The sequence below is a fragment of the Phocoena sinus genome, chromosome 14, assembly GCF_008692025.1.
Source record: "Phocoena sinus isolate mPhoSin1 chromosome 14, mPhoSin1.pri, whole genome shotgun sequence".
In the NCBI taxonomy this organism is placed as follows: domain Eukaryota; kingdom Metazoa; phylum Chordata; class Mammalia; order Artiodactyla; family Phocoenidae; genus Phocoena; species Phocoena sinus.
In genome coordinates this window covers 50,593,078-50,616,981 of record NC_045776.1, presented here as the reverse complement: position 1 = coordinate 50,616,981, position 23,904 = coordinate 50,593,078, and the positions used below count along the sequence as shown (strand labels likewise).

The window sequence follows — 23,904 nt, the reverse complement described above, 5'->3', positions numbered from 1 at the left end:
GAATAAGGACCAGCCAGCAAAAAAGATTGAGAAAGGAATTAGCAGAGTAGGAGAAAAGCCAAGAACATATGGCGTGACACTAACAATACCTTCTTCACAGGGCTGTTTTGAACGTTAAATGAGATAATGCAAGTAAAAATACATAATGGAAGCTTAAAAAGACTTACAATATCCCTCCTGTTTGGTGAATATGATTCCAACCTCTAGTGCTCTAGTCTGTACTCTACACACAGCCAGACTAGTCCCTCAAGCTGAGATATCTGGAAACTAGAAAGCCATCTGTCCGTCTCACTCTTCCCTAGTCCAGGATCAAAGAGGAAATCATCAATTACTCTTCCTGCAGTGTGGTGCAGCCTTTCCTTCTATTTTCTCTGGATATGTAGTACAGGATTGAGCAGGAAGGGTGGAGAGCATATCTTTCTCAGCCTTTAACTCTCCAGTGATTGAAGCACTTCCTTCTCTTACTTCACCATACTTTTTCTCTCATCTCTACTGCTCCACTACTTTCTACAAGCGATGAGGTTCTTCCTTCCATATAATAATGGTAGTAATGGCAAGAGATTAGGAACTTTCTTTCTGTTCAGTGATTTCCAAGGATAGAAAATTTTAAGTCTGAGTTCTCTAAGAAAGCAAACATCAAGATGACATTAGATATTCAAGAGATTTTGGGGGGAAACACACCTGTAAGGTAAATGAAGAAGGAGCTGGAGGTGACTGGGAGAGCTGTGAGATGTCCATGCATCTAACCCTTTTGAAAAAGAGAGAAAAAGGAAGGTCTTAGACTGCACTGCAGTTTTAAGAAAGCTTTGGCAAGGCCAATGGGGAGTTCTGGAGCCATGGTATCCCTGCTCTACTCATTCATTGGCTGGCTTCTCACTGTGGGATGCCTGGTATGTTCACCTGTCTGGCGGGTGAAGGATTTCAGAGCACAACAGCTGGAGCCGGTGATTTTACTTCCCACAATAGGAGATACGTTTTCATGGTTGCCACACTCAAAGACTGATTGTGTTTATTTCCAGCATCCTTTCGGTTTAGTTGATAATTAGCAAGTTATTTAGGACTCAGTACACTGAAAAAAAATCACAAGGTTTTCATTATGTTTTACACGAATTGGCTTAATACAGTTCGCTCTCCATTTCATCCCCAAGATATAGTGTTCTTCATCTTAGCGCTTGAAGACACTCCTTTCTAATATCTTCAGAACATTTCTTCATTTTATGATTTAAAGTTTTGGCTGTTCTTTTATTCTTTGCATCTTGTGCTTCTCTTCTTAAGTGAATTTTTCTTCTCCAGGCTCATTCTGAGAAGAAATGTTAGTGGATGTGTGCCCCTACCCTTCCCATTGAAGTATTTTCTAAATTACCATCCTTTATTTGGTTAATATATTTAATTGTTAAAATTATCATTTTTATTCTGCAGTTTTTAAAAAGTAGATTTTCTTTTTATCATCTATTTTCACTAATTTCAGGTGGATGTCACACTTCTGTGCTGTTTCTTACCCTAAATGTTCTCTTGCCTTTCATTCTGTTCACCTTTACATTTTTAGGTAGGTGGGCCTATAATTCATTACATGGTATTAATCTGGGGGTGGGACAAGGAGTGTAGCTCATTTCTTTATTTACATGCTTTTTCTTTCCTTTCTTTAAATCTGAAATTTCCTTCTGGGATTACTTTAAGATTTGTCCCTCATTTTATGAAGTTCATTTAATGAAACCAAGAACAATGTAGATCTAATCATTTTTTTAACGTAGGATCTGCTAGTTGTGAGGGCTCACGTTATACCCATCCTTCCAGCACTTAATCTTCACCTTAACACTGTGCGGTAGATGATAAATCTGTTTTACAAATGAGGAAACTATGCTGACAAAGAGTTAAGAAACTTCCCCAGGATCACATAATTAATGGATAATTAGGTTAAATTTGCCCCTCAAACTTCCCAATTTCTACTGTTTGACGATGCCTTGTCTGCGTGTTGTCTTAACTTTATAAACGTTTAAATGAATTACAACTTAACTGATTATCTCAAAGTATTTATGCTTGATTTAAGTTACCAAAACAAGTACTCTGTAATATTAAGTCTTCAACATTGCCTATTATCTAGTCTTGTTTTCTTGGAAGGTTGTTTTGCTTGTTTTTGGTTATTTTTCTTTTAAATTGCTACTAACTAAATCCTGCCTTTAAATGTCAAAGTAGGTAACATTTAGTAAAGTTCTGCCTTACTTAAAATTTTACTTTAATTTTGTCATATGTAAGAATGATAATCCTAGAGCAAGCTTTAAATATCTATAAAAATTAATGTTTTGCTGAGACATTTTAAAAGCAACATACATTTTGTTTAAATTTCTAAATGGTAATTCTGCAACTTGCTGTTTACCCTTCATAAGTTGAAGTGATTCTTATTTCTTATGCTCACATTATGAAAACATTAGGAGATGTTTAGATGAAAGGAATTATTCAGTAAAGATAAATTAGATAATAAAAAGTTCTAATTTAATGTGGCTTGTTTGTGTTTTACTAGTACTGTTATTACATTACTATTTACAGGAACCATTTGCAGGTTCCCTCAAGAAACTAAAGTATTTCCTTAATCTAAGGAACAGTCACTGTACTGGATAGAAGGCATTTAAAAAAGAAAAATCTGAACAAAGCAGTTAAACCATAGTTGTCTGATAGATTTTAATATTTTTAAAAGCATTTTTGTCAATATTAGGAAACTCATATTTCAACTGTTGTTAAAAGGGAAAATTGGTACTCATAATCAGAGGATTTGTGGTTCTTTATTTTTGAAATACTGACCAAATGTCTTCTTTTGTCTTGCTAACTCTTCTTACTTATGGATTTGAATTTAAATGTATTCTTCAGGAGACCTTCCCAGACTTCCTAGACTCGACTTAGTTGTGCTCTGTGGTTTCATAGTACCGTGTATTTCCACTTTAATGTTGTGAATCATACTTTATTGTAATTACTTTTTATTGTCTTTCTTTTTTTAGTACACTGTAAACTTTTAAAGAAGTGACATTATCTTGGCCACTGTTGTATTTTAGCACTTACAGTACTCACTGTAGGTGTTTAGTAAAATCCTTTTGAATGAAAATGAGTAAGTGTGAGGAAATCTTTTTAGGGTATAGCAAACAGTTGAGCATACTTGTTTATCTGGTAAGTTTTAACTGAAAACTGAAATCTTTTCTTTCTTCATATCTGTGAACAGGCTGGAATATAACTCAGAATGCATGATACTTTCAGCCCTTACAAGTAGAATTACTCTTCTTTCCCGTTTACCTGTTTATAGCTACTGAAATTGCATTCTCCTGTGAAATTGAGGTTGTTTTTTCTTTCTCTGACAGCAGCAGTTGAAGATAGGCAAGAGGAAAACAGTAGAATCCTGCTGATGGAATAGGAGCTAGCCTGTTTTTCTCACATTCATTTAAATTTAAGCTAGGATCAGTGAACAATCAAGAGTTGACTCTTTTTCACAGGTATTATCAAGAGTGGCAGTTAACTGGAGAAAACTAGATGTAATAAACAAGTTAGGGAATACTGTTTCATTTTATAACTGTTTATACCAGTGGCATTTTTAAACTTGGAAACTAAGGGTTTCAAGAGGTTGTCTAACATGATATCTTACGACATTTTAATATATCAGAGTTGATTTCTTGGAAACAATAAGGTGTTCAGTTTTCAATGACAAAGTGGTAGGGTGACATTTGAATACTTAATTAGGATTGATTAATGCCATTTAACTCCTTCAGTGTTTTTCAGTGACCTTTCAGTGTCAGTGCTCTTTTTGGCCTCTCTAGCTTAGTAGTTCTGTGTATAAGTTATTTACCACAATCAGGTCAACTATTTGAATGTTTATTGCATGAATCTCAAGCTATTAATTTGAATAGATCTTAAAAGAGAAATATAAAAGTGAAATGTGAAGTATTTTAAACCAATAGTTAAAATTGAGTTTCTTTTTATAACAGTTTAACAATGTCTTGGTTTTGGAATAGTTTAGAGAGAACTTTATTCTTATTTCCTTTGGAATTTTAAAGGCATAAATAGACTTTACTATTAGCTTTGGAAATGCTTGAAAGTCTGAAAACATTAAGTGTTACAGCAGAAAGATAAGAAGGTGTACGTCCTTAGTACCTCAGTTCTCAAAAAAATTTTATGTAGGGCTTCCCTGGTGGCGCAGTGGTTGAGAGTCCGCCTGCCAATGCAGGGGACACGGGTTTGTGCCCCGGTCCAGGAAGATCCCACATGCCGCAGAGCGGCTGGGCCCGTGAGCCATGGCCGCTGGGCCTGCGCGTCCGGAGCCTGTGCTCCGCAGCGGGAGAGGCCACAACAGTGAGAGGCCCGCGTACCGCAAAATTTAAAAAAAAAAAAAAAAAAAAAAAAAAAATGATGTAAAGTTTACTAGAATATATTTCTATTAAATTAAAATGCTATGACGGGCCTTCCCTGGTGGCGCAGTGGTTGAGAGTCCGCCTGCCAATGCAGGGGACACGGATTCGTGCCCCGGTCCGGGAGGATCCCACGTGCTGTGGATTGGCTGGGCCCGTGAGCCATGGCCGCTGGGCCTGCACGTCCGGAGCCTGTGCTCCGCAATGGGAGAGGCCACAACAGTGAGAGGCCCATGTACCGCAAAAAAAAAAAAAAAAAAAGCTATGACGAAAAAGGAGTATAACGTACTATTTAGCTGATTTTACGCTTTTCCTTTTATAATTTTTATTCAAGTAATACATGTACATTATAAAGTTGTATAGTTATCATCAACCAATAGTTTCCTGTTCCACTCTTTCCCACCCATGCCTGTCCCAGGTTTTAGTTCTCCAAAGTTCTAAATGATGTATTTTCACTTCAACACTTGATTTATCAACTTGAGACAATAGTTGTTTACATCTTGCTATGAAGAGGAATAATTTTTCCCTCCCTCACCTATTTTTGAAGTTATTTTAGTGCTGTTTTCTTTTTGGACCTTAATATATACATTTATGCAGATATACATATTTACATAAAGATATTTTAGAGAGAGAGGTCTGAACAGTCTCCCTGAACTCACCTCTGTATCACAGGAGGATACTGATGCTTTCACCCTTACCTGCATCACTCTTCCTCTCTTGCTACTTTCTGCCTTGTGTTAGCGGAACCAATAAATATTGACAAAGTTGATAGTTGCTATGTTCTTTTCTGTTACCAGATTTCAGTCCCTTGTATTTTGTTTACAAGTTGATTGTAGAAGTTGGAAAATAATGAACAATGTTTATTGACTATTCACTGCTGAGCCAAGATTCATTTCCTTCTCTATAGATCCATTGTCATGACCCCTGTGCCACTCAAGGAGAGTGTTTCTAATGTCCAGGTCAAATAGATTCTTTTCTACTCTGTCCCAAATCAGTTGCTCAAGTCACCCTATAACTGTATTATGATAACGACGTACTTGTATAAGTTTGCTTTGTTGTTTTTATAATTTCTAACTACCTTTTTTCTTATTGAGATTAGAAGTGTTTTCCTCATCATGTCATTAATATTATTTAATGCCTGTTATTCTATTTGATTATAATCTTTTTTGTTCTTTTTCTTGCAGACATACTTCTTGGGCTGAAAAACTTTCTGTACTAATTTGGACCATTTACTTTCTAGGCTGTCCTACAACAGCAATTCTGGAATTTCTCTCACTGGATCCCTACATTAATTCCATTACTTCTTTCAACTCATGTTAGTCAACAAATATTTATGGAGCTCCTGTCTTGTGCCAGGCACTATTTTAGACCTTGAAGATATACTAGTATACATGGTTGGAAAAATGTGGACCTGTTTTTCCTTTTTTTTTTTTCCCTTATAGCTCACCCACAAGTAACTGCTTAAAAATGCACAGGAAGTAAATTTTCAAAGAGTCTTGCATATCTGAGAAAATGTTTTTATTTTACTATTGCATTTAGATGGTATATTGACTGGATATAAAATTCTAGCTTGAAAATAGTTTTCCCTCAAAACTTTGAAGACGTTTTCTCATTGCCTGTGCGCATCCAAAGCTGTCATTCTAATGTTCATTCCTTTATAGGCAATAGATTGTTTTCCCTTTCTGGAATGTAAGATCTTTTTATCCTAGTTCTGAATTTCATAATTGTGTGTGTGTGTGTGTGTGTGTGTGTGTTTCCTTCATTGTGCTGTCCAGTCATCCCGTTAACTTGAAGACCAGTATCTCTTAAGATACTATTTTTGACTATTATTTCCTCTCTCCATTTTTATAGGTTCTTTCTTTCTGGAGCACTTCTTAGTCATAAACTGATCCTGTACAATCTTTCGTCTTGTTTTTGTTACTTGTTTTTTTCCATGTTCTGGGAGATTTCTTCTATTTTACTCCCCAACCCTATTATTGAAGCTATTTTGGTAATCACATGTTTAGTATCCAAGAACTTTTTATTGTTTGTTGATCATTTATATGTACGTGTGTGTATGTGTACCCTTTTCTTGTTTTATGTCAACATCACTTCTCATTTTTCCAGGGATACTAGCTCTTTTATGTTACTGGTTTGTTTCATACACTATTGATCTTTGGTTGTCTGTATTTAGTAGTGTATGGCTGCAATGAATTTTCTGCATTAGACTACATATGGTATATGTAGTCTGCTTTTAATTGTCTGTCTGTTTTACCCCAGCCATTCCCAATTCTCCCTCCCCCAGGAGTTTTCCTATGAATAGGAAAGTCAACTGAGGACTCTGTATATGTTATGGGAGCTTTACTTTTCAATAAGAAAATGAGGAGCTATCCTTTGACCTGGGTAGGATTTTAGACTGGGGCACTCACTCAGCTACAGCCCTATTATTATAATTTCCCTTGTGATTTCTTCTTTAACTCATTGCTTATTTGGAAGTGCATTCTTTTTAAGATTCACATATTTGTGAATTTTCCTTCTTTTTTGATTTTTAATTTAATTCCATTGTGATGAGAGAACATACTTTGTCTGATTTCAGTGCTTTTAAACTTATTGAGACTTGTTTTGTGACCTAGAAAATAGTTTGTCCTAGAGAATGTTCCTAAACCTAGAGGTTTAGGTGGTAGTGTGTTCAAGTCTGCTATATCTCTGCTGATTTTCTGTCTGTCTTGTTCTATCCACTATTGAGAGTGGAAGTCTATAACGGTTATTGACGAATTTATATATTTCTTTCTTCAATTCTGTCAGTTTTTGCTCTGCATATTTGGGGGCTTTCGTGTTAAATGTTAATTGTTACATCTCTAATAAATTGACCCTTTTGTTATAGAATTCACTGTCTCTAGAAACACTTTTACCTTAAAGTCTCTTTTGTTTGATACTAATTAATTAATAACCAGCTCTCTTTTGGTTTTTGTTTGCATGGCATTTCTTTTTCCATCCTTTTGCTTTCAGCCTATTTGTATCTTCAGATCTAAAGTGTGTCTATTGTAGACAGCATATAGTTAGATCTTATTTTTTTTGTCCTGTCTGACAGTTTCTGCCTTTTGATTGGAGTGTTTAATCAACTCATAATTAATGTTATTGATATGGTTGGATTTATGCTAGTCGTTTGGCTTTCTGTATGTCTCAAGTCTTTTTTGTTCCTCTGTTCCTGTTTTTTTGTACCTGCCCCCACCTTGCTCTTTCTATAACTCCTATTATTGATATGATGGACCTTCTAGGATAATCTTCTACTTTTTTATCTTTTCTCAATTTAATTTATTTAAATTGAAATAGCCACATGTGGCTTGTGGCTACCATTTTGGACAAGAGTTCTAGACTTCTCCCATTGTTAGCCTACGATTCAGCATTCTCAGGTCAGTTTCTATTTGTCCGCCAGCTCCTTGCTTTTTAATTCGTTTGTTTTTCTTTCCCATTCTCCCAGTTCTCATAGTCTTGTGTCTTTAAAAATATACACAGATCTTTACTCTAGTTTAGTGGGATTTGGGGAGGAAGCGACAGTAGATGCAGATGTTCACTTCGTCATCTTTACTTAGATCTTGATTGGCCTAATTCCTGTTCTGGAATGTACTCCAATTAAACCATGTTGCCCAATGCTTTATTCCTTCATTCTAGAAATTTTAGTCCTATTAATGCAACCTATGATCTATAATCTTTATTTTTTACATCCATATCAATACTGTTGATATGAGTTTTACTTTTATATAAAAATCTCTAGGTTCTTTTTGTTTTAGTTGTATCGTTTTCATGTTTTGTCGTCTTATTTTAAAATTCATGGCAGGTACTACCATGCTATGACTTTCATAGACACTCACGTACTTAGTACCTTATTGACTTAGGTCATTGAGTTAAAATGATTATCTTAGATTTTATATTTTCTAAATTCCTAATGTGGGATATGTGTCATTTTTTTCAACCATATTTTTTCCTGGTTATATATATAATGAAATTAGAGAAATTTTGAAAAATATAGTAAAACACTAAAAAGAAAATCTTCTATATTACTGGTACCTACAAGATAACTGTATTAATGTTTTGAAATACACCTTTCTCTCCATCACCCACCCCTCCTGTGTAATACATGTATTTCCCTTTTCCCTTCAGCACTCACAAATAATTAGTAAAAGCTATTTTGTAATCTTTTTTCTTTTTTTAAAAAATAGTACACTGTGAATTTCTACTAACACTGGAGTCTTTTTTTAATGCTGAAAAGAGCATTACTTTTTTTTAAACTTTGTATTCTTTGACCTTTAGTATTCATTCAACTAAAACTTAGTTGTTGAACACTCATTATGTGTTATATGCTATGCTAAGCAGATGCAAGCTTGCTTAAGATAAAATTCTGTCCATTGGTACGAGACTTGGTTCATATTTTGGCTCTAATAAATTAAAACAAGGGAGCTTCAATAAATAAGTTCCCTTGAATAGAGTTTAAAATTGGCAGATTTTTACAGAATTGCAGTCTGTAGAAAATGATGTAGCATGATTTCAGCCTATTTGGGAATATGTTAAAGGTATAATAACTAGTTAGTTTTCTCTGTATTTTCCAAGTAAATTCTTCAGTTCTTCATAAAATGTAAAAATCTTGAAATTCAAATATGAATAAGTATCTTTTAGTAGTTGAAAAAATTTTTTAAACTTCAGTTTTATTGAGGTATAATTGACAAAATTATTTTTTTAAAGTATTTATCATGGTGATTTGATAAATGTATATATTGTGAAAGGATTTCCACCATCTGGTTAATTAACATATCCATCACCTCACATATTTTTTTATTTTTTGATGAGAACATTTAAGTTCTACTCTGAAAATGTTTTGTTTTTGTTTTGTAGATTAAGAGCAGGATTATGTGATCGCTGTGCAGTAACTGAAGAACATATGCGGAAGAAACAACAAGAGTTTGAAAATATTCGACAGCAGAATCTTAAACTTATCACAGAGCTTAGTGAGTTTCCTTTCTTCATTTATTAAGTATGTAAAGCATAGTATGCTATTGTTAAACCTGTTATTAAATTGGTTACAATCAGATGGATTGTTTACATATGTTTTTCTTTATTTAGGCAAAAGTTCAAATGTTGTTTTTTCCCTTTTTGTAGATTTAATCTCATGCTTATTTTAGTAAGAAATAGGGTACAGAAAGGTTGTGCAGATACTGTCCTCGTTGGCCTTAAAGTCTCACCAGCTATAAGACAAGAAGCGAATTTTCTTTGGTTATATCCATATTTGCTTCTTTGGTTTTATTTCATATTAATTCAACTATTTATATTTAGTAAATTTAAACACAAAGCAGACAATTTAGTGTTCTACAAAGGTGTATTTTTTTTTATTTTCACAATTTTTTTGGACACACTATTACAAGTGTACCATTTTTAGTTTAGTCTACTTACCATTTTATGTAGGACTTTCTTACATTTATCTTCTTTTCCAAACTAATTTGGTATTTTGACTTTTTTTTTTCTATTAATTATATTGCTGTCCTCTGGTTACTCAAGCAAGAATATATGAATGTATGCTGATTGTTTTAAAAAAAGATAGAAGGAACATAGTTTTATTCTGCTCCCAGAGGTAACTACTCTTAAGTATATAATAAATATCTTTACAGGTCCAGATTTATCTATCTTTCTGTTTGTCTCTTTCCCTCATTTTACCCCCTCCTCTATCTTCTCTTTTAAATTTTTAATGGGATCATATCATACTTCTTGTTCTGACATATGTTATTTTTTTTTAGACTATATATTAGAAGTCTTTACATGTTTATATGTTTGTTTATATATTTAGACCCATAGATTCTGTGGTGTGTATGAATGAATGCATGCGTGGTTTATTTAGGAATATAAGATTATCAATGAGTAGAAAACTATTACATTTCAATAGATATAGTTGCGATCCACAATTATATTACCATTAGTACTTGAAATAATCTGCAGTAATGTCTACATGTCTAATAGATTTCTAGCAACTTTAACTGTCTGAAAAATAGCCCAAAACTCAACAAACAAAAACCCTAGGTATTGAGGAATAAGACAGCATTCTTTTTAATGGCTGCATTGTGTAGATGCCATTTATTTACCCATTCTCATATTGATGAACAAGTCAATTTTTTGTTTGAGTGTTTGAGAATTTCAGTTTCCCTACATTCTCTTCAGTTTTGTGCAAAAATGTATTAATTGACAATATCCAGTTCAGTGGGTAAAGAATGATATACCTTTTTAATATTAGCATTCTCTTTATTACTATTCAGGTCAAGTATCTTTTTACTTGATCTTCAGTTTGCATTTCTTCTTGGGTGAATGGTTTGAATATCCTTTGTCTAATTTTCAGATAGATAAAATACTTTATGAGTTCATGTTGAAAATTCAAATTCAAGACTATAGAGCTTTTGCTAACCTCTTCTAATAATATCTGTATCCCCTTTCTTCCACACTGAGAATCATGGTTCTCAAGGACACAGGGAGCTAGAATTAAAATATCCCCTAACTACTCATTTTTTAATCTCATAGCACAATAGTCTTAGAATAATACCACTAATAATACCCCCAATGTGATTACTGAAAAGTTCAGGAAAACTAATTTTACATTAAAATGAGCAACAGGAAAATCATTGAGGTCAAATCCCAAACAAAGTTATTTTATGAATAAAAATACTAAGGGCTTCATGTTTATGAATTCTTGTTGTTTCTATATTGTTGCTACTTCCCCCCCCCCCCCCACCCCGGCCTGCCTCTCTTTTTTGTTCTTACTTTTTCCAGGTATTGCATTTTGAGGATATTTATCTTGTTATTTCATCTTTATTTTATCCTTTACTTTGTTTCTAAACTCTTTATTTCTATTTTTTTGATCAACCTTGAAATTTTACCATGCTTTCCTAAAATATAAAGATACTCTTTTCTGAATAGTACAAGGACTTTACACTTTCACTCTGATCATCTCCTTCTCCATTTACATACTGTTTATGGCCTGTATTTTATTTTTTCAGCCCTGCAAGTTAGAAACTTTTTAAAAAATTACCTTATTCAGACAGTTTTTAAAAGACTTAGCTACATGTGCAGCAGTTTCTTTGCTTATTATTGCTTTTCACATCTCACTTTTCTTCTGGTATTATTACCCTTTCTGATCTTTCTTTTTTTTGGCCATGCCACACTGCACAGCATGCGGAGTCTTAGTTCCCCCAACTAGGGATCAAGCCTGCGCCCCCTGCAGTGGAAGTGCAGAGTCATAACCACTGGACCACCAGGGAAGTCCTGAGATTCATTCTTGAAAAGTTCCTTTAGAGGATATTTGTTGGTTCTAAACCCTCAGTTTTTATCCTCAATGTTTTTATTTCACCGTTATTTTTATAAGGCTATTTTACAGGATAACAATTATTTTTCTCTGGCTACTATTAAGATTTTTTCCTTAATTTTTGGTATTCTGTAGTTTTAGTGCAATTTCAAGTAGGTTTTTAAGAAAAAAGTCTGTTTAGTATACATTACAAAATCTATTTAATCACTTCTTTAATCATATCTGTAAAACTGTCGGCTACTAGCTCTTCAAATATTGTGTCTTCTCCATTCTCCTTATTTGGGGGTTATGATGAGGCCTTGTCGTTCGATCCTTTGGTCTCTTAACATCTCTTTCTTATTTTTCGTCCCCTCATTTCACTCTGCTGCGTTCTGGGTAATTTCTTTAGCTTTCTTGCTTATTATACTAAGTTTTCAGCTCTGTTAAACTGAGTTATTTTATTTCAGTAACCAAATTTTTCATTTTTAAAAATTCTGTTTGGTTCTTTTTCAAATCTGTGTAGTCTTTTTTTTAATGAAATTTCTTAATAATATAGAAAAGTAAGGAGAATAGTAAGGAACCCTCATACACCTATCACATAGATTTAACAGTTGTTCATGTTTTGCTGTATTTTCTTCATTTCTTTTTGAACTGAAATATTTTAATGTCAATTACATACATCAGGAGATTTTTTCCCCTAAATACTTGGATAATTTATACCTAACCACAATACCACTACCTTGCCTACCAAAGATTACCCATAATTTTCTCTAATATTGTTTAAGAGCCGGTCCATATTCATATTTCTACAGCTGTCCCTCTGTTTGCAACAGTTTTGTTCAAACCTGCCAATCACAGACCACACATTGCATTTGTCTTTTAATCTGGAATAAGCTCCCTTCCTATTTTTTTCTTTTATGACATTGACTTCTTGAAGAAGGAGGGCTGTTTTCCTAAAATTATGCCACCTTCTGGATTTTTCTCATCATTTTCTTTATCTTATTTCCTATAAAATAGAAATTGTATCTGAAGCCTTGATTAGGTCCAGATTAAACATTTTTGACAGCAGTACTTTATAGGTAAAATTGTCTACTTCATATTGTATCATATTAGCATATAGATATTGTCAGGTTATTCCACTCTCTGGGATTGGTGGCCACATTTCTCCATTATAGAGTTATATTCTCCCCCAAGTACCACCAAGTAGTCTAAATTGGGAGGATGAATGTGTGATATTTTGAAATCTTGCAAAAATACAGTTCTCCCTCAATCTTTCTTTAATGGTTTTAATATCCATTTGTGATTCTGGCCTGAATCAATTATTTAATTACAGACTACAAAATGATAATTTTCCATTTCTGTTATTCTTATTCTTTATCAGCTGGCATTCTTCTGTAAACAAGAATTCTCCCTCATCAGTTTGGGGCTGTTGGTCACCGTGGGATGTAGTTCCTACTTGAAAGGCATGATACATCTTAATGTTTTCCCTTTAATTGCCAGTTTTCAGAGTAATATCTTGTATAATAGTTACCTAAATGGTGACAAATAAGGTTTTTTTTTTAACATCTTTATTGGAGTATAATTGCTTTACAATGGTGTGTTAGTTTCTGCTTTATAACAAAGTGAATCAGCTATACATATACATATATCCACATATCTCCTCCCTCTTGCTTCTCCCTCCCACCCTCCCTGTCCCACCCCTCTAGGTGGTCACAAAGCACTGAGCTGATCTCCCTGTGCTATGCAGCTGCTTCCCACTAGCTATCTATTTTATATTTGGTGGTGTATATAAGTCCATGCCACTCTCTCACTTTGTCCCAGCTTACCCTTCCTCCTCCCCATGTCCTCAAGTCCATTCTCTATGTCTGCATATTTATTCCTGTCCTGCCCCTAGGTTCTTCAGAACCTTTTTTTTTTTAGATTCCATATGTATGTTAGCATGCGGTATTTATTTTTCTCTTTCTGACTTAACTTCACTCTGTATGACAGACTGTAGGTCCATCCACCTCACTACAAATAACTCAATTTCGTTTCTTTTTATGGCTAATATTCCATTGTACATATGTACCACATCTTCTCTGTATGACAGTCTCTAGGACAAATGAGGTTTTGTGTGTTGTATATGTTATGTTTCATTTTGCTTTTGACACGAATGGAGCTTTCTCTTTTTTGAGCATAATAGATGTGTAATTTTATATATTCAGTGTGTGTCATTCAGTTATGTTCATTATTTTTATTGATGCTCAAATTATCTCAATCTTGTCTGTCTACTCATTTTTGGTAATCACTTTTATCATGTTAGTTTTGAGCCTTCCATCTTTAAACATTTCATTATCATATAATTCTGTTATCTGAAATACTTGGGAACCTATATATGAGTTATTTTCTACTGACTCTAGTGGTAAGTGAATTCAGATCACTTTGGCTCCATTCCAGGAGTTCAGGCTTAAACTGGAAATCTCAAGTTCAGTCCCTCCACCAGTGCTGATACCAGTATCCGCTTGCTTACACTGCTTGGGTTTTACTCACAATTTGTTTTGTTTTTGTTGTTGATTGTGGTGGTGGAATGGGAGGCTCTTGGATTTCTCTTCCTGTGTCCAGCTCAGTTGTCCTCTTGAATCCTTTCCTGATTTTTTCAACAGCTCAACCTAACCCTTTTCTGCTTGGAATTTCATTTTTTCTCCTTGGAATTTCATTTAGTGTTTTATCTGTACCTCTCTAATGCCCTTGTCACTTTCAATTTTAAAAAATATGTTTATATAATATCTTGTCTCTCATTAGACTACACTTTCCTCTAGGTCACTGTCATATCTTCAGGTTTTTGTTTTGTTTTGTTTTTTTCCAGATCCTCCACAGGAGGTAGTTTATTAACCCTCACGTATTGATATAGTCAACAAATTTTTATTTACTCAGTGTAAGAAAATATGTTTGGATTTGTAAACCACTAAATTATTAACAGATTTTTGGAGTATGATTAACTTTCTTTCTGAGAGGTTAATTGTACTTACTGTGACTTGATTTCTTTGATATATTTCTCCTCGTAAAACACATGCTTAACCAGTGACATAATATCAAGGATTGATAATTTTGTGCTGGCAGCAGTAGAAATTATAGCCCAAAACTGAGTTTCTGCTTTATAAATAAGGATGGAAAGGAAAATTTCGTCAAGGTAGATTCAAACAAGGAGATACTACTTCAATGGTATATTTAAGTTACTGACACCATAATTATTAATGAAACGTAGAGTATGACTAAGGAGGAAAATTTACTTAAGTGTGCTTATGTTATAAAAATTACACTGATATTCAGTGTTATATTTTATGATCAGATTTATTCCAAGATAAGTGGTGTTTGAAATTAGTAGGACTGAGTAACCAGATGGAATGCTTTCTTGTGCTCAGTATGAATAATTAAACTATACTCCCCAGTACATGAGGTACTCTTTCTTTTTTGCCCACAAGCACTACATAGAATTATCAGTTAATCATTTACGTGGAACTTGCACAACATGAGATGTAATAATCACTACCTAGTAACAGATTAGTTTTGAACAGTAGCATTAACCCTAACATCATGACTTAGAATTTGAAATCCTAATTCTCCATGATTGTTGCAACTGTTGAAAGAACCTGACATACATCTTATTATAGCTATAATTTGTGCTTTCTTTTCACATTATATTTAAGTGAATGAAAAGAATACTCTACAGGAAGAAAACAAAAAGCTTTCTGAACAGCTGCAGCAGAAAATTGAGTAAGTATTTTTTCTTAATTGTGGCAGAAAATTGAATATTTTCCCCTAGCTTCTCTTTCTTCATTTTACTTAGCTCTTTGCAAACTGTAAAGATATATTAAGAGTTAAAGGTCTCATTTTTAAAAGTTATAAAGTATTCTGCAAATGAAAATATAAAGAAAATCACTATATTTTTGTTCTGGGAGTATATATGAAGGGTGTGTATGCATCTCTTAGCTTAGTGTGTGAATATATAAAAATCAAAACATTTTAATTTAAAGCACTTTAATTTTTATAACTTTATTATAAATAACAAAGCATTCAAATAAATTATTTGAAGTACTTACATTTTAAATATTTGAGTTTTGTTACCACCTTTCTAGCCCTGTCCCAGAAACTTTATAAAAGCAATCTGAATAATTATTTCCTCTTATACACTTCTCAGGCCTGGAGAACTTCCTCCTTTCCCTCTCCCCCAATTTCTCATAATAAAAATAATAACTTTCATTTTTCATCCAGTTACTCTTCTTTGTGTTTCATGTTTATTATTTCTAATCCTCACTGTGACTCTTCAAGGTAGTTTTATTAACTCTACTTTATAGATGAGGAATCCACATCTTAAAAAAGTCAAGTAACTTGCCATGGTCTCACAACTAGTAGATAATGAGACATCACTCAGAACCCCATCTTCTGACTTAAAAGCCTCTGTTCTTTCCATTATTTGACAGCGTCTCAAAAAAAGAATCCTTTTCTGGGTCTAGTCTGACTGATGCCAAGCAGAGTTATGGCCAGTTCTTAGTTCCCATTTATGTAAAGCTTATATAATATTTTTTAAAAGTTAGGATTCAGGATAATGTTAATGGTTTATAGGGTTTTAAAGACTCTGTTGCATCTGAGTGGACATCTACAAAAACTTTGCTAAACTATGTAGACGTAACATTATTTTGGCTTACGAGTACTTACTGTCTTATGTATAAACACATATCACAAGTGGAATTAACATCTTTATCATATCAGTATATTTTTAATTAGTGGATGTCCAATAGGATTTTGATATTTCTCCCATGTTATCATGAATATTGGTCCAATATTCAGCCCACTGAATATTGGTAGTCAAAGAGAATTTTGAGAGGGGATAATAGATGAGGAAAGAAGGCTATCAGGCCAGACTGAGGTTATCAAACATGTGTGTATGAAAATGTCAACCCTTTCTCATTTTACTCATGTTGCATAGTGAAGTGAAACTAGAAAACAAATAGTCTTTTCTATATGATTCCAAAACACAGAGTTTTTCTCTTTGAAAAGTTACAACCTAATCTCACTTCAATTGACAAGATACTTTTTATTATAGTCCTTATTTGTCCCACTTCCTGTGAGCATTCCTATGCTTCACTGTGATAATATCAGTGTGTTTGACTACAGGATGATACCTCAGGCTCCACTGGAGGTGTTTTGTAACAAGCTGTATATGCTCTGCATTACCCTTCTTTTTTTTTTTAATAGATCTTTATTGAAGTATAATTGCTTCACAATACTGTGTTAGTTTCTCTTGTACAGCAAAGTGAATCAGCCATGTGCATATATATATCCCCATATCCCCTCCCTCTTGAGCATCCCTCCCACCCTCCCTATCCCACCTCTCTAGGTCATCACAAAGCACCAAGCTTATCTCCCTAGGCTATGCTGCTGCTTCCCACTAGCTATTTTACATTCGGTAGTGTATATATGTCAGTGCTACTCTCATATCGCCCCAGCTTACCCCTCCCCTACTGTGTCCTCAAGTCCATTCTCTATGTCTATGTCTTTATTTCTGCCCTGCCACTAGCCTCATCAGTACCATTTTTTTTTTTAAGATACCATATATATGTGTTAGCATACGGTATTTTTCTCTTTCTGACTTAACTTCACTCTGTATGACAGACTGTAGGTCCATCCACCTCACTACAAATAACTCAATTTCGTTTCTTTTTATGGCTAATATTCCACTGTACATATGTACCACATCTTCTTTATCCATTCATGTCTCGATGGACATTTAGGTTGGTTCCATGTCCTGGCTATCGTAAATAGTGCTGCAGTGAACATTGTGGTACATGTCTCTTTTTGAATTATGGTTTTCTCAGGGTATATGCCCAGTAGTGGGATTGCTGGGTCATATGGCAGTTCTATTTTTAGTTTTTTAAGGAACCTCCATGCAGTTCTCCATGGTGGTTGTATCAGTTTACGCTCCCACCAACAGTGCAGGAGGGTTCCTTTTTCACTACACCATTTCCAGCGTTTATTGTTTGTAGACTTTTTGATAATGGCCATTCTGACTGGTGTGAGGTGATACCTCATTGTAGTTTTGATTTCTCTACTAATTAGTGATGTTGAGCATCTTTTCATGTGCCTCTTGGCTATCTGTACGTCTTCTTTGGTGAAATGTCTGTTTAGCTCTTCTGCCCATTTTTTAATTGAATTTTTTGGTTTTTTGATATTGAGCTCCATGAGCTGTTTATATATTTTGGAGGTTAATCCTTTGTCCATTGATTCGTTTGCAAATATTTTCTCCCATTCTGAGGGTTGTCTTTTCATCTTATTTATAGTTTCCTTTGCTGTGCAAAAACTTGTAAGTTTAATTAGGTCCCATTTGTTTATTTTTGTTTTTATTTCCATTGCTCTAGGAGGTGGGTCACAAAAGATCTTGCTGTGGTTTATGTCAAAGAGTGTTTTTCCTATGTTTTCCTCTAAGAGTTTTATAGTGTCTGGTCTTACATTTAGGTCTTCAATCCATTTGGAGTTTACGTTTGTGTATGCTGTTAGGGAGTGTTCTAATTTCATTCTTCTACATGGAGCTGTCCAGTTTTCCCAGCACCAGTTATTGAAGAGGCTGTCTTTTCTCCATTATATATTCTTGCCTCCATTGTCATAAATTAGGTGACCATATGTATGTGGGTTTATCTCTGGGCTTTGTATCCTGTACCATTAATCTATATTTCTGTGTTTGTGCCAGTACCATACTGTCTTGATTACTGTAGCTTTGTGGTATAGTTTGAAGTCGGGGAGCCTGATTCCTCCAGCTCCGTTTTTCTTTCTCAAGATTGCTTTGGCTGTTCAGGGTCTTTTGTGTTTCCATACAAATTGTAAAATTTTTTGTTCTAATTCTGTAAAGAGTGCTATTGGTAGTTTGATAGGGATTGAATTGAATCTGTAGATTGCTTTGGGTAGTATAGACATTTTCACAGTATTGATTCTTCCAATCCAAGAGCATGGTATATTTCTCCATCTGTTTATGTCATCTTTGATTTCTTTCATCAGTGTTTTATAATTTTCTGAGTACATGCATTTCATCTCCTTAGGTAAGTTTATTCCTAGGTATTTTATTCTTTTTGTTGAGGTGGTAAATGGGATTATTTCCTTAATTTCTCTTTGTGATTTTTCGTTGTTAGTGTATAGCAATGCCAGAGATTTCTGTGCATTAATTTTGTATCCTGCTACTCCACCAAATTCATTGATTAGTTCTGGTAGTTTTCTAGTGGCATCTTTAGGATTTTCTATGTATAGTATCGTGTCATCTGCAAACAATTACAGTTTTATTTCTTCTTATCCAATTTGTATTCCTTTTATTTCTTTTTCTTCTCTGATTGCTGTGGCTAGGACTTCCAAAACTGTGTTGAGTAAGAGTGGCGAGAGTGGCCATCCTTGTCTTGTTCCTGATCTTAGTGGAAATGCTTTCAGTTTTTCACCATTGAGAATGATGTTTGCTGTGGGTTTGTCATATATGGCCTTTATTATGTTGAGGTAGGTTCCCTCTATGCCTATTTTCTGAGAGTTTTTATCATAAACGGGTATTGAATTTTGTCAAAAGCTTTTTCTGCATCTGTTGAGATGATCATATGGTTTTTATTCCTTAATTTGTTAACATGGTGTATCACACTGATTGATTTGCACATATTGAAGAATCCTTGAATCCCTGGGATAAATCCCACTTGATCATGGTGTATGATCCTTTTAATATGTTGCTGGATTCTGTTGGCTAGCATTTTGTCCAGGATTTTTGCATCTGTGTTCATCAGTGATACTGATCTATAATTTTCTTTTTTCGTGATATCTTTTTCTGGTTTTGATATCAGGGTGATGGTGGCTTCGTAGAATGAATTTGGGAGTGTTCCTCCCTCTGCAGTTTTTTGGAAGAGTTTGAGAAGGATGAGTGTTAGCTCTTCTCTAAATGTTTGATAGAATTCACCTGTGAAGCCATCTGGTCCTAGACTTTTGTTTGTTGGAAGATTTTTAATCACAGTTTCAATGTCATTACTTGTGATCGGTCTGTTTATATTTTCTAATTCTTCCTGGTTCAGTCTTGGAAAATTGCACGCTTCCAAGAATTTGTCCATTTCTTCATGGTTGTCCATTTTATTGGCATATAGTTTTTTGTAGTAATCTCTTATAATCCTTTGTATTTCTGCTGTGTCAGTTGTGATTTCTCCTTTTTCATTTCTAATTTGATTGAGTAGTGTCCTCTCCCTTTTTTTCTTGATGAGTCTGGCTAATGGTTTATCAATTTTGTTTATCTTCTCAAAGAACCAGCTTTTAGTTGTATTGATCTTTGCAATTGTTTTCTTTGTTTCCATTTCATTTATTTCTGCTCTGATCTTTATGATTTCTTTCCTTCTACTGACTTTGGGTTTTCTTTGTTCTTCTTTCTCTAGTTGCTTTAGGTGTACCCTTCATTTTAAAAAAACTGAATTCTGAATCACATCTGGTTCCAAAGATTTCAGATAAGTGGTGGTTGACCTACATTAATTTATGTTCTGTGAATTAATTTGGCACATGTAGCTTATGGTATTTTGAACACATCAGCCCTGATATTTATGAATTCCAAAGATAAATAAGATAACTAGTCTGTAGAGGTTATACAGAATTAGATGAGTGAATGCCTCCAAAACCAAGGTTATAAAGTGATTTGTAACTAGATAATGTCATTTGCTTGGTCAACTGTGAATTCTAATTTGTTCAGAATTAGTTTTAGTGTTCTCGAATTCACAGATTTTTCTGTTGAAGCTCATTGATACATTAGAAAAGAAGTAAAAGCTGAAGTTTGTAATAACAGTGAAGATCAATCATATAGATGAGCTCAGGGCCTGTATGTTTTATTTAGTACATGGCCTTAGAACAGTGTAGGAGGTAATCTGTTGTGTCTTTCAGTTCTCTCCTGAAATTTAAGATAGTTATTCTCATAAGCCAGCTTCTTTTACAACTTGTTCTCCTCAAATTCCCTTTTGCTTTCAGTCAGAAAAAGAAGTAGCAAGTATTATCTTGCCTGAAATTTCCCTGAACTTCAGAAAAAGTGTTATTTTATTTATACTTCTTCTTGTTAAATGCAGTAATTCTGACTCACCTTGTCTGGGTTTGATGTTACAGATACCTTCCTTTTTTGTTGTTGTTTTTGCTTTGTTTTGTTTGGCTGCATTGGGTCTTTGTTCCCGCATGTGGGGTTTCTCTAGTTGTGGCAAGCAGGGGCTACTCTTCGTTGTGGTGCGTGAGCTTCTTATGCGGTGGCTTCTCTTGTTGCAGAACATGGGCTCTAGGCGCGTGGGCTTCAGTAGTTGCAGCACGTGGGCTCAGTAGTTGGGGCGCGTGGGCTTAGTTACTCCGCAGCATGTGGGATCTTCCCAGACCAGGGATTGAACCCACGTCCCCTGCATTGGCAGGCGGATTCTTAACCATTGCGTCACCAGGGAAGTCCCACAGAGACCTTTTATGGTAGGACAGTTGTTTAGTGACACTATAGTATGAAATTATTCAGAAAAAATGTGCTGTTATAAAGTTCAAAATATATACTCAGCTGTACCAGTCACAGAAGGCAAGTAATTAAATAAGCTAAGTGTTGAGGTCATGACTTGTTTGGGGAAATGGATGAGCTGGATGTGAAAGTCAAAGGAGTCTGCTTTTTTGTTTGTTTTTTAAAACCCAAGTCCTCGACAGTGAAAGCACAGAGTCCTAACCACTGGACCTCCAGGGAGTTCCCTCAGTGCTCTCTTTTAAATTGAATTCCTTGTATAACTTCTTTAACAAATAGCCATTGTTCGAATACCTCTTATACAGGTTCACTGTGTCCTAAGCCTATTTAATTTTAACGAGATGATACTGTTAGAAGTTCTAAGTTTGGGTAGAAGTCACTGTACAGAGTGATATTTATTGATTCTGATTTTTGCCTTCTGGGACCATCTGGAGCAAGTTTACCACCCCCCCACACACCACCCCCCCACCCCCCCACCCCCCCCACCCCCCGCCTTCTATCTGACGGCCCTTTGTTTACATGAAGACAGGGTATGGGCCCTCCTGAGTCTTAATTGTAAATAGGTAGATATACAGAGTAGATATTCTCTGTTTATTAACTGTTCTTTGTGAGACATTACTTCAAGACTCTTCAAATTATCATTTCTCTTTAATGTTTCAGTTTGTCAATATTTTAATTAATTCAGTTGTCTTCTAGGTATAGTCTGACCAGTAGAGCAATACTGCTCCCTCCATTTTTCTGTATCTTTTTACTTATATTAATGTGGTCAAAACATACATTACTGGTGGTTCTTTACCAGGTTTACTGCTAACTAGAACCTCTAAGTCAAAGTCTTCCCTATGGCTTTATAGTAGTTGTTATGGAAACCTTCTATCAAAGGAGTCTTCATTGTAAGGTAAAGAGCACTATTGATTAAATACTATTTTCTGGGCATTGCATTACATTTTTACATATATTATTTCTTTCTCACCACTTTCCCACAAAAACGAAGTAGGAAAGTACAGTACTGTATCTACTTTAATAGAGGCTCAGAAAGGTTAACTAACTTACCCAATGTGACTAGTAGACGTCAGATGCAGGATTTGAACCCAGGTCTACCTCAACTTCAGAGTTTTTAAACCCTCTGTATAGTTTTGTGCTGAAACAGCCTTAGAAGGTTACCTGCATGGTGTCACTCTGCGTAGGTGGATTCTCTCTCTTCTGACTCACTTCAGTGAGGCTTTTTCTCTTGGCATTTATCCTGTTCTATTTCATTTTGTTAGATTTGGCCCATTATTCCAGCCTCTGGGGGTCTTTCATATGTTGATTTTTTTCCTACCATGTATTAGGTTAACTTATTCTCAGCTTTGTGTCTTCCACAAATTCAATGAATATTCCATCAGTACCCTCATCAAAATCAGTAATAAACGTTGAACAAAACCTGCCTGAGGATGGAGCCCTGAGGCATACTTCCACAGGTTTCCTCATCGATATAATTCTTTGTCTGATGGTGTTCAGTCAGTTTGGAGTCTGTCTTTCTCTATTAGTACCAAGTTTGTATTTCTCCCTTTTGTTTACAGTGAGAAGATAACAAGAGTGTCACTGTCAGATGCCTTCCTGAGAGCGAGATATGCAGTAGAGCATTCTTCAGAAAACTGGCTTTATAACCCTATTTTTAAAAATTAGTCTTATTTGGGCTTCCCTGGTGGCGCAGTGGTTGAGAGTCCGCCTGCCGATGCAGGGGACGTGGGTTCGTGCCCCGGTCCGGGAAGATCCCACATGCCGCGGAGCAGCTAGGCCCGTGAGCCATGGCCGCTGAGCCTGCGCGTCCGGAGCCTGTGCTCCGCAACGGGAGAGGCCAAACAGTGAGAGGCCCGCGTACCACCAAAAAAAAAAAAAAAAAAAAAAAAAAAAAAAAAAATTAGTCTTATTTGAATTATTCATATCATAAACTGGTTCCAAGAAAGCAGGGTATCAGACTCATTAGTGTATATTTCAGGGAACCCTTTTTTTGAAAATCAGAATGTTTAAGTGAACCTGATAGCTGTAACTACTTCATTAAATTTAAATTATATTTTAACTGGAAGTGTAAGTTTTTTGGAGGAGGAGAAAAGCTTGAATATTAAAAGCTTCTTTACAGACTCATTATGAAGGGACACCCTGGATCCTTACAGCTCTTAGAAAAATGGACAACTAAAATTGTTTTGACAGGAATATAAGGGGAGGCTCTCGGGCCATTAGAAAGAAAAGTGGAAGGAGAAAGATGGCCAGTGTACATAATTAACCTAAAGCTGTGGCATAAAATTTTAACTTTTCTCAGAAAATCCGAATGAGACCTAATGCTTTAAAGAAGAAACTTGGTTAACACATGGAAAGTTGTTTTGTTTTGTTTTTTTTCTTTTTCTTTTATGACAAAGGACAAAGGAGGACAAAGCCAGCACTTGTTTACTTAGTTTGGACACCTCTAGTTAGAGCTGGTTTTGTGTGTGTGTGTGTGTGTGTGTATGTGTGTGTGTGGGTGTGTGTGTTTTCCTTTTGTGATCCCAGCTACTTCTAGATTGACTCTGCCAGGAAATCAGTTTCTTCTCGTGACTCATTCATGTTTCAGGTTGAATTTTTATGACTAATAGGCAGGTAGCCTGTGATGTGATTAATTAAAGTGAGGTCAGATAGATTTCATACTCCATTAATTTGTAAAGGTTTCTCGTATGACTTTAGTTTACTGTTTTTTC

The 23,904-nt window shown here is 34.9% G+C and overlaps 1 protein-coding gene across 3 annotated transcripts in view; it reads left to right on the top strand.

Moving 5' to 3' along the window:
• RBBP8 (RB binding protein 8, endonuclease) overlaps positions 1 to 23,904 on the top strand; it is an 82,518-nt gene that overhangs the window by 22,279 nt on the left and 36,335 nt on the right. For 2 of the 3 annotated variants that reach the window (XM_032602362.1, XM_032602361.1), the window contains 2 exons: positions 9,255 to 9,367; positions 15,369 to 15,435. In XM_032602362.1, the coding sequence (XP_032458253.1) occupies positions 9,301 to 9,367; positions 15,369 to 15,435 (134 nt within the window). In that variant the 5' untranslated portion in view covers positions 9,255 to 9,300. Of the gene's footprint in view, positions 1 to 9,254; positions 9,368 to 15,368; positions 15,436 to 19,050; positions 19,195 to 23,904 lie in introns of all 3 variants that reach the window. The other variant, XM_032602360.1, reaches the window with a different exon arrangement.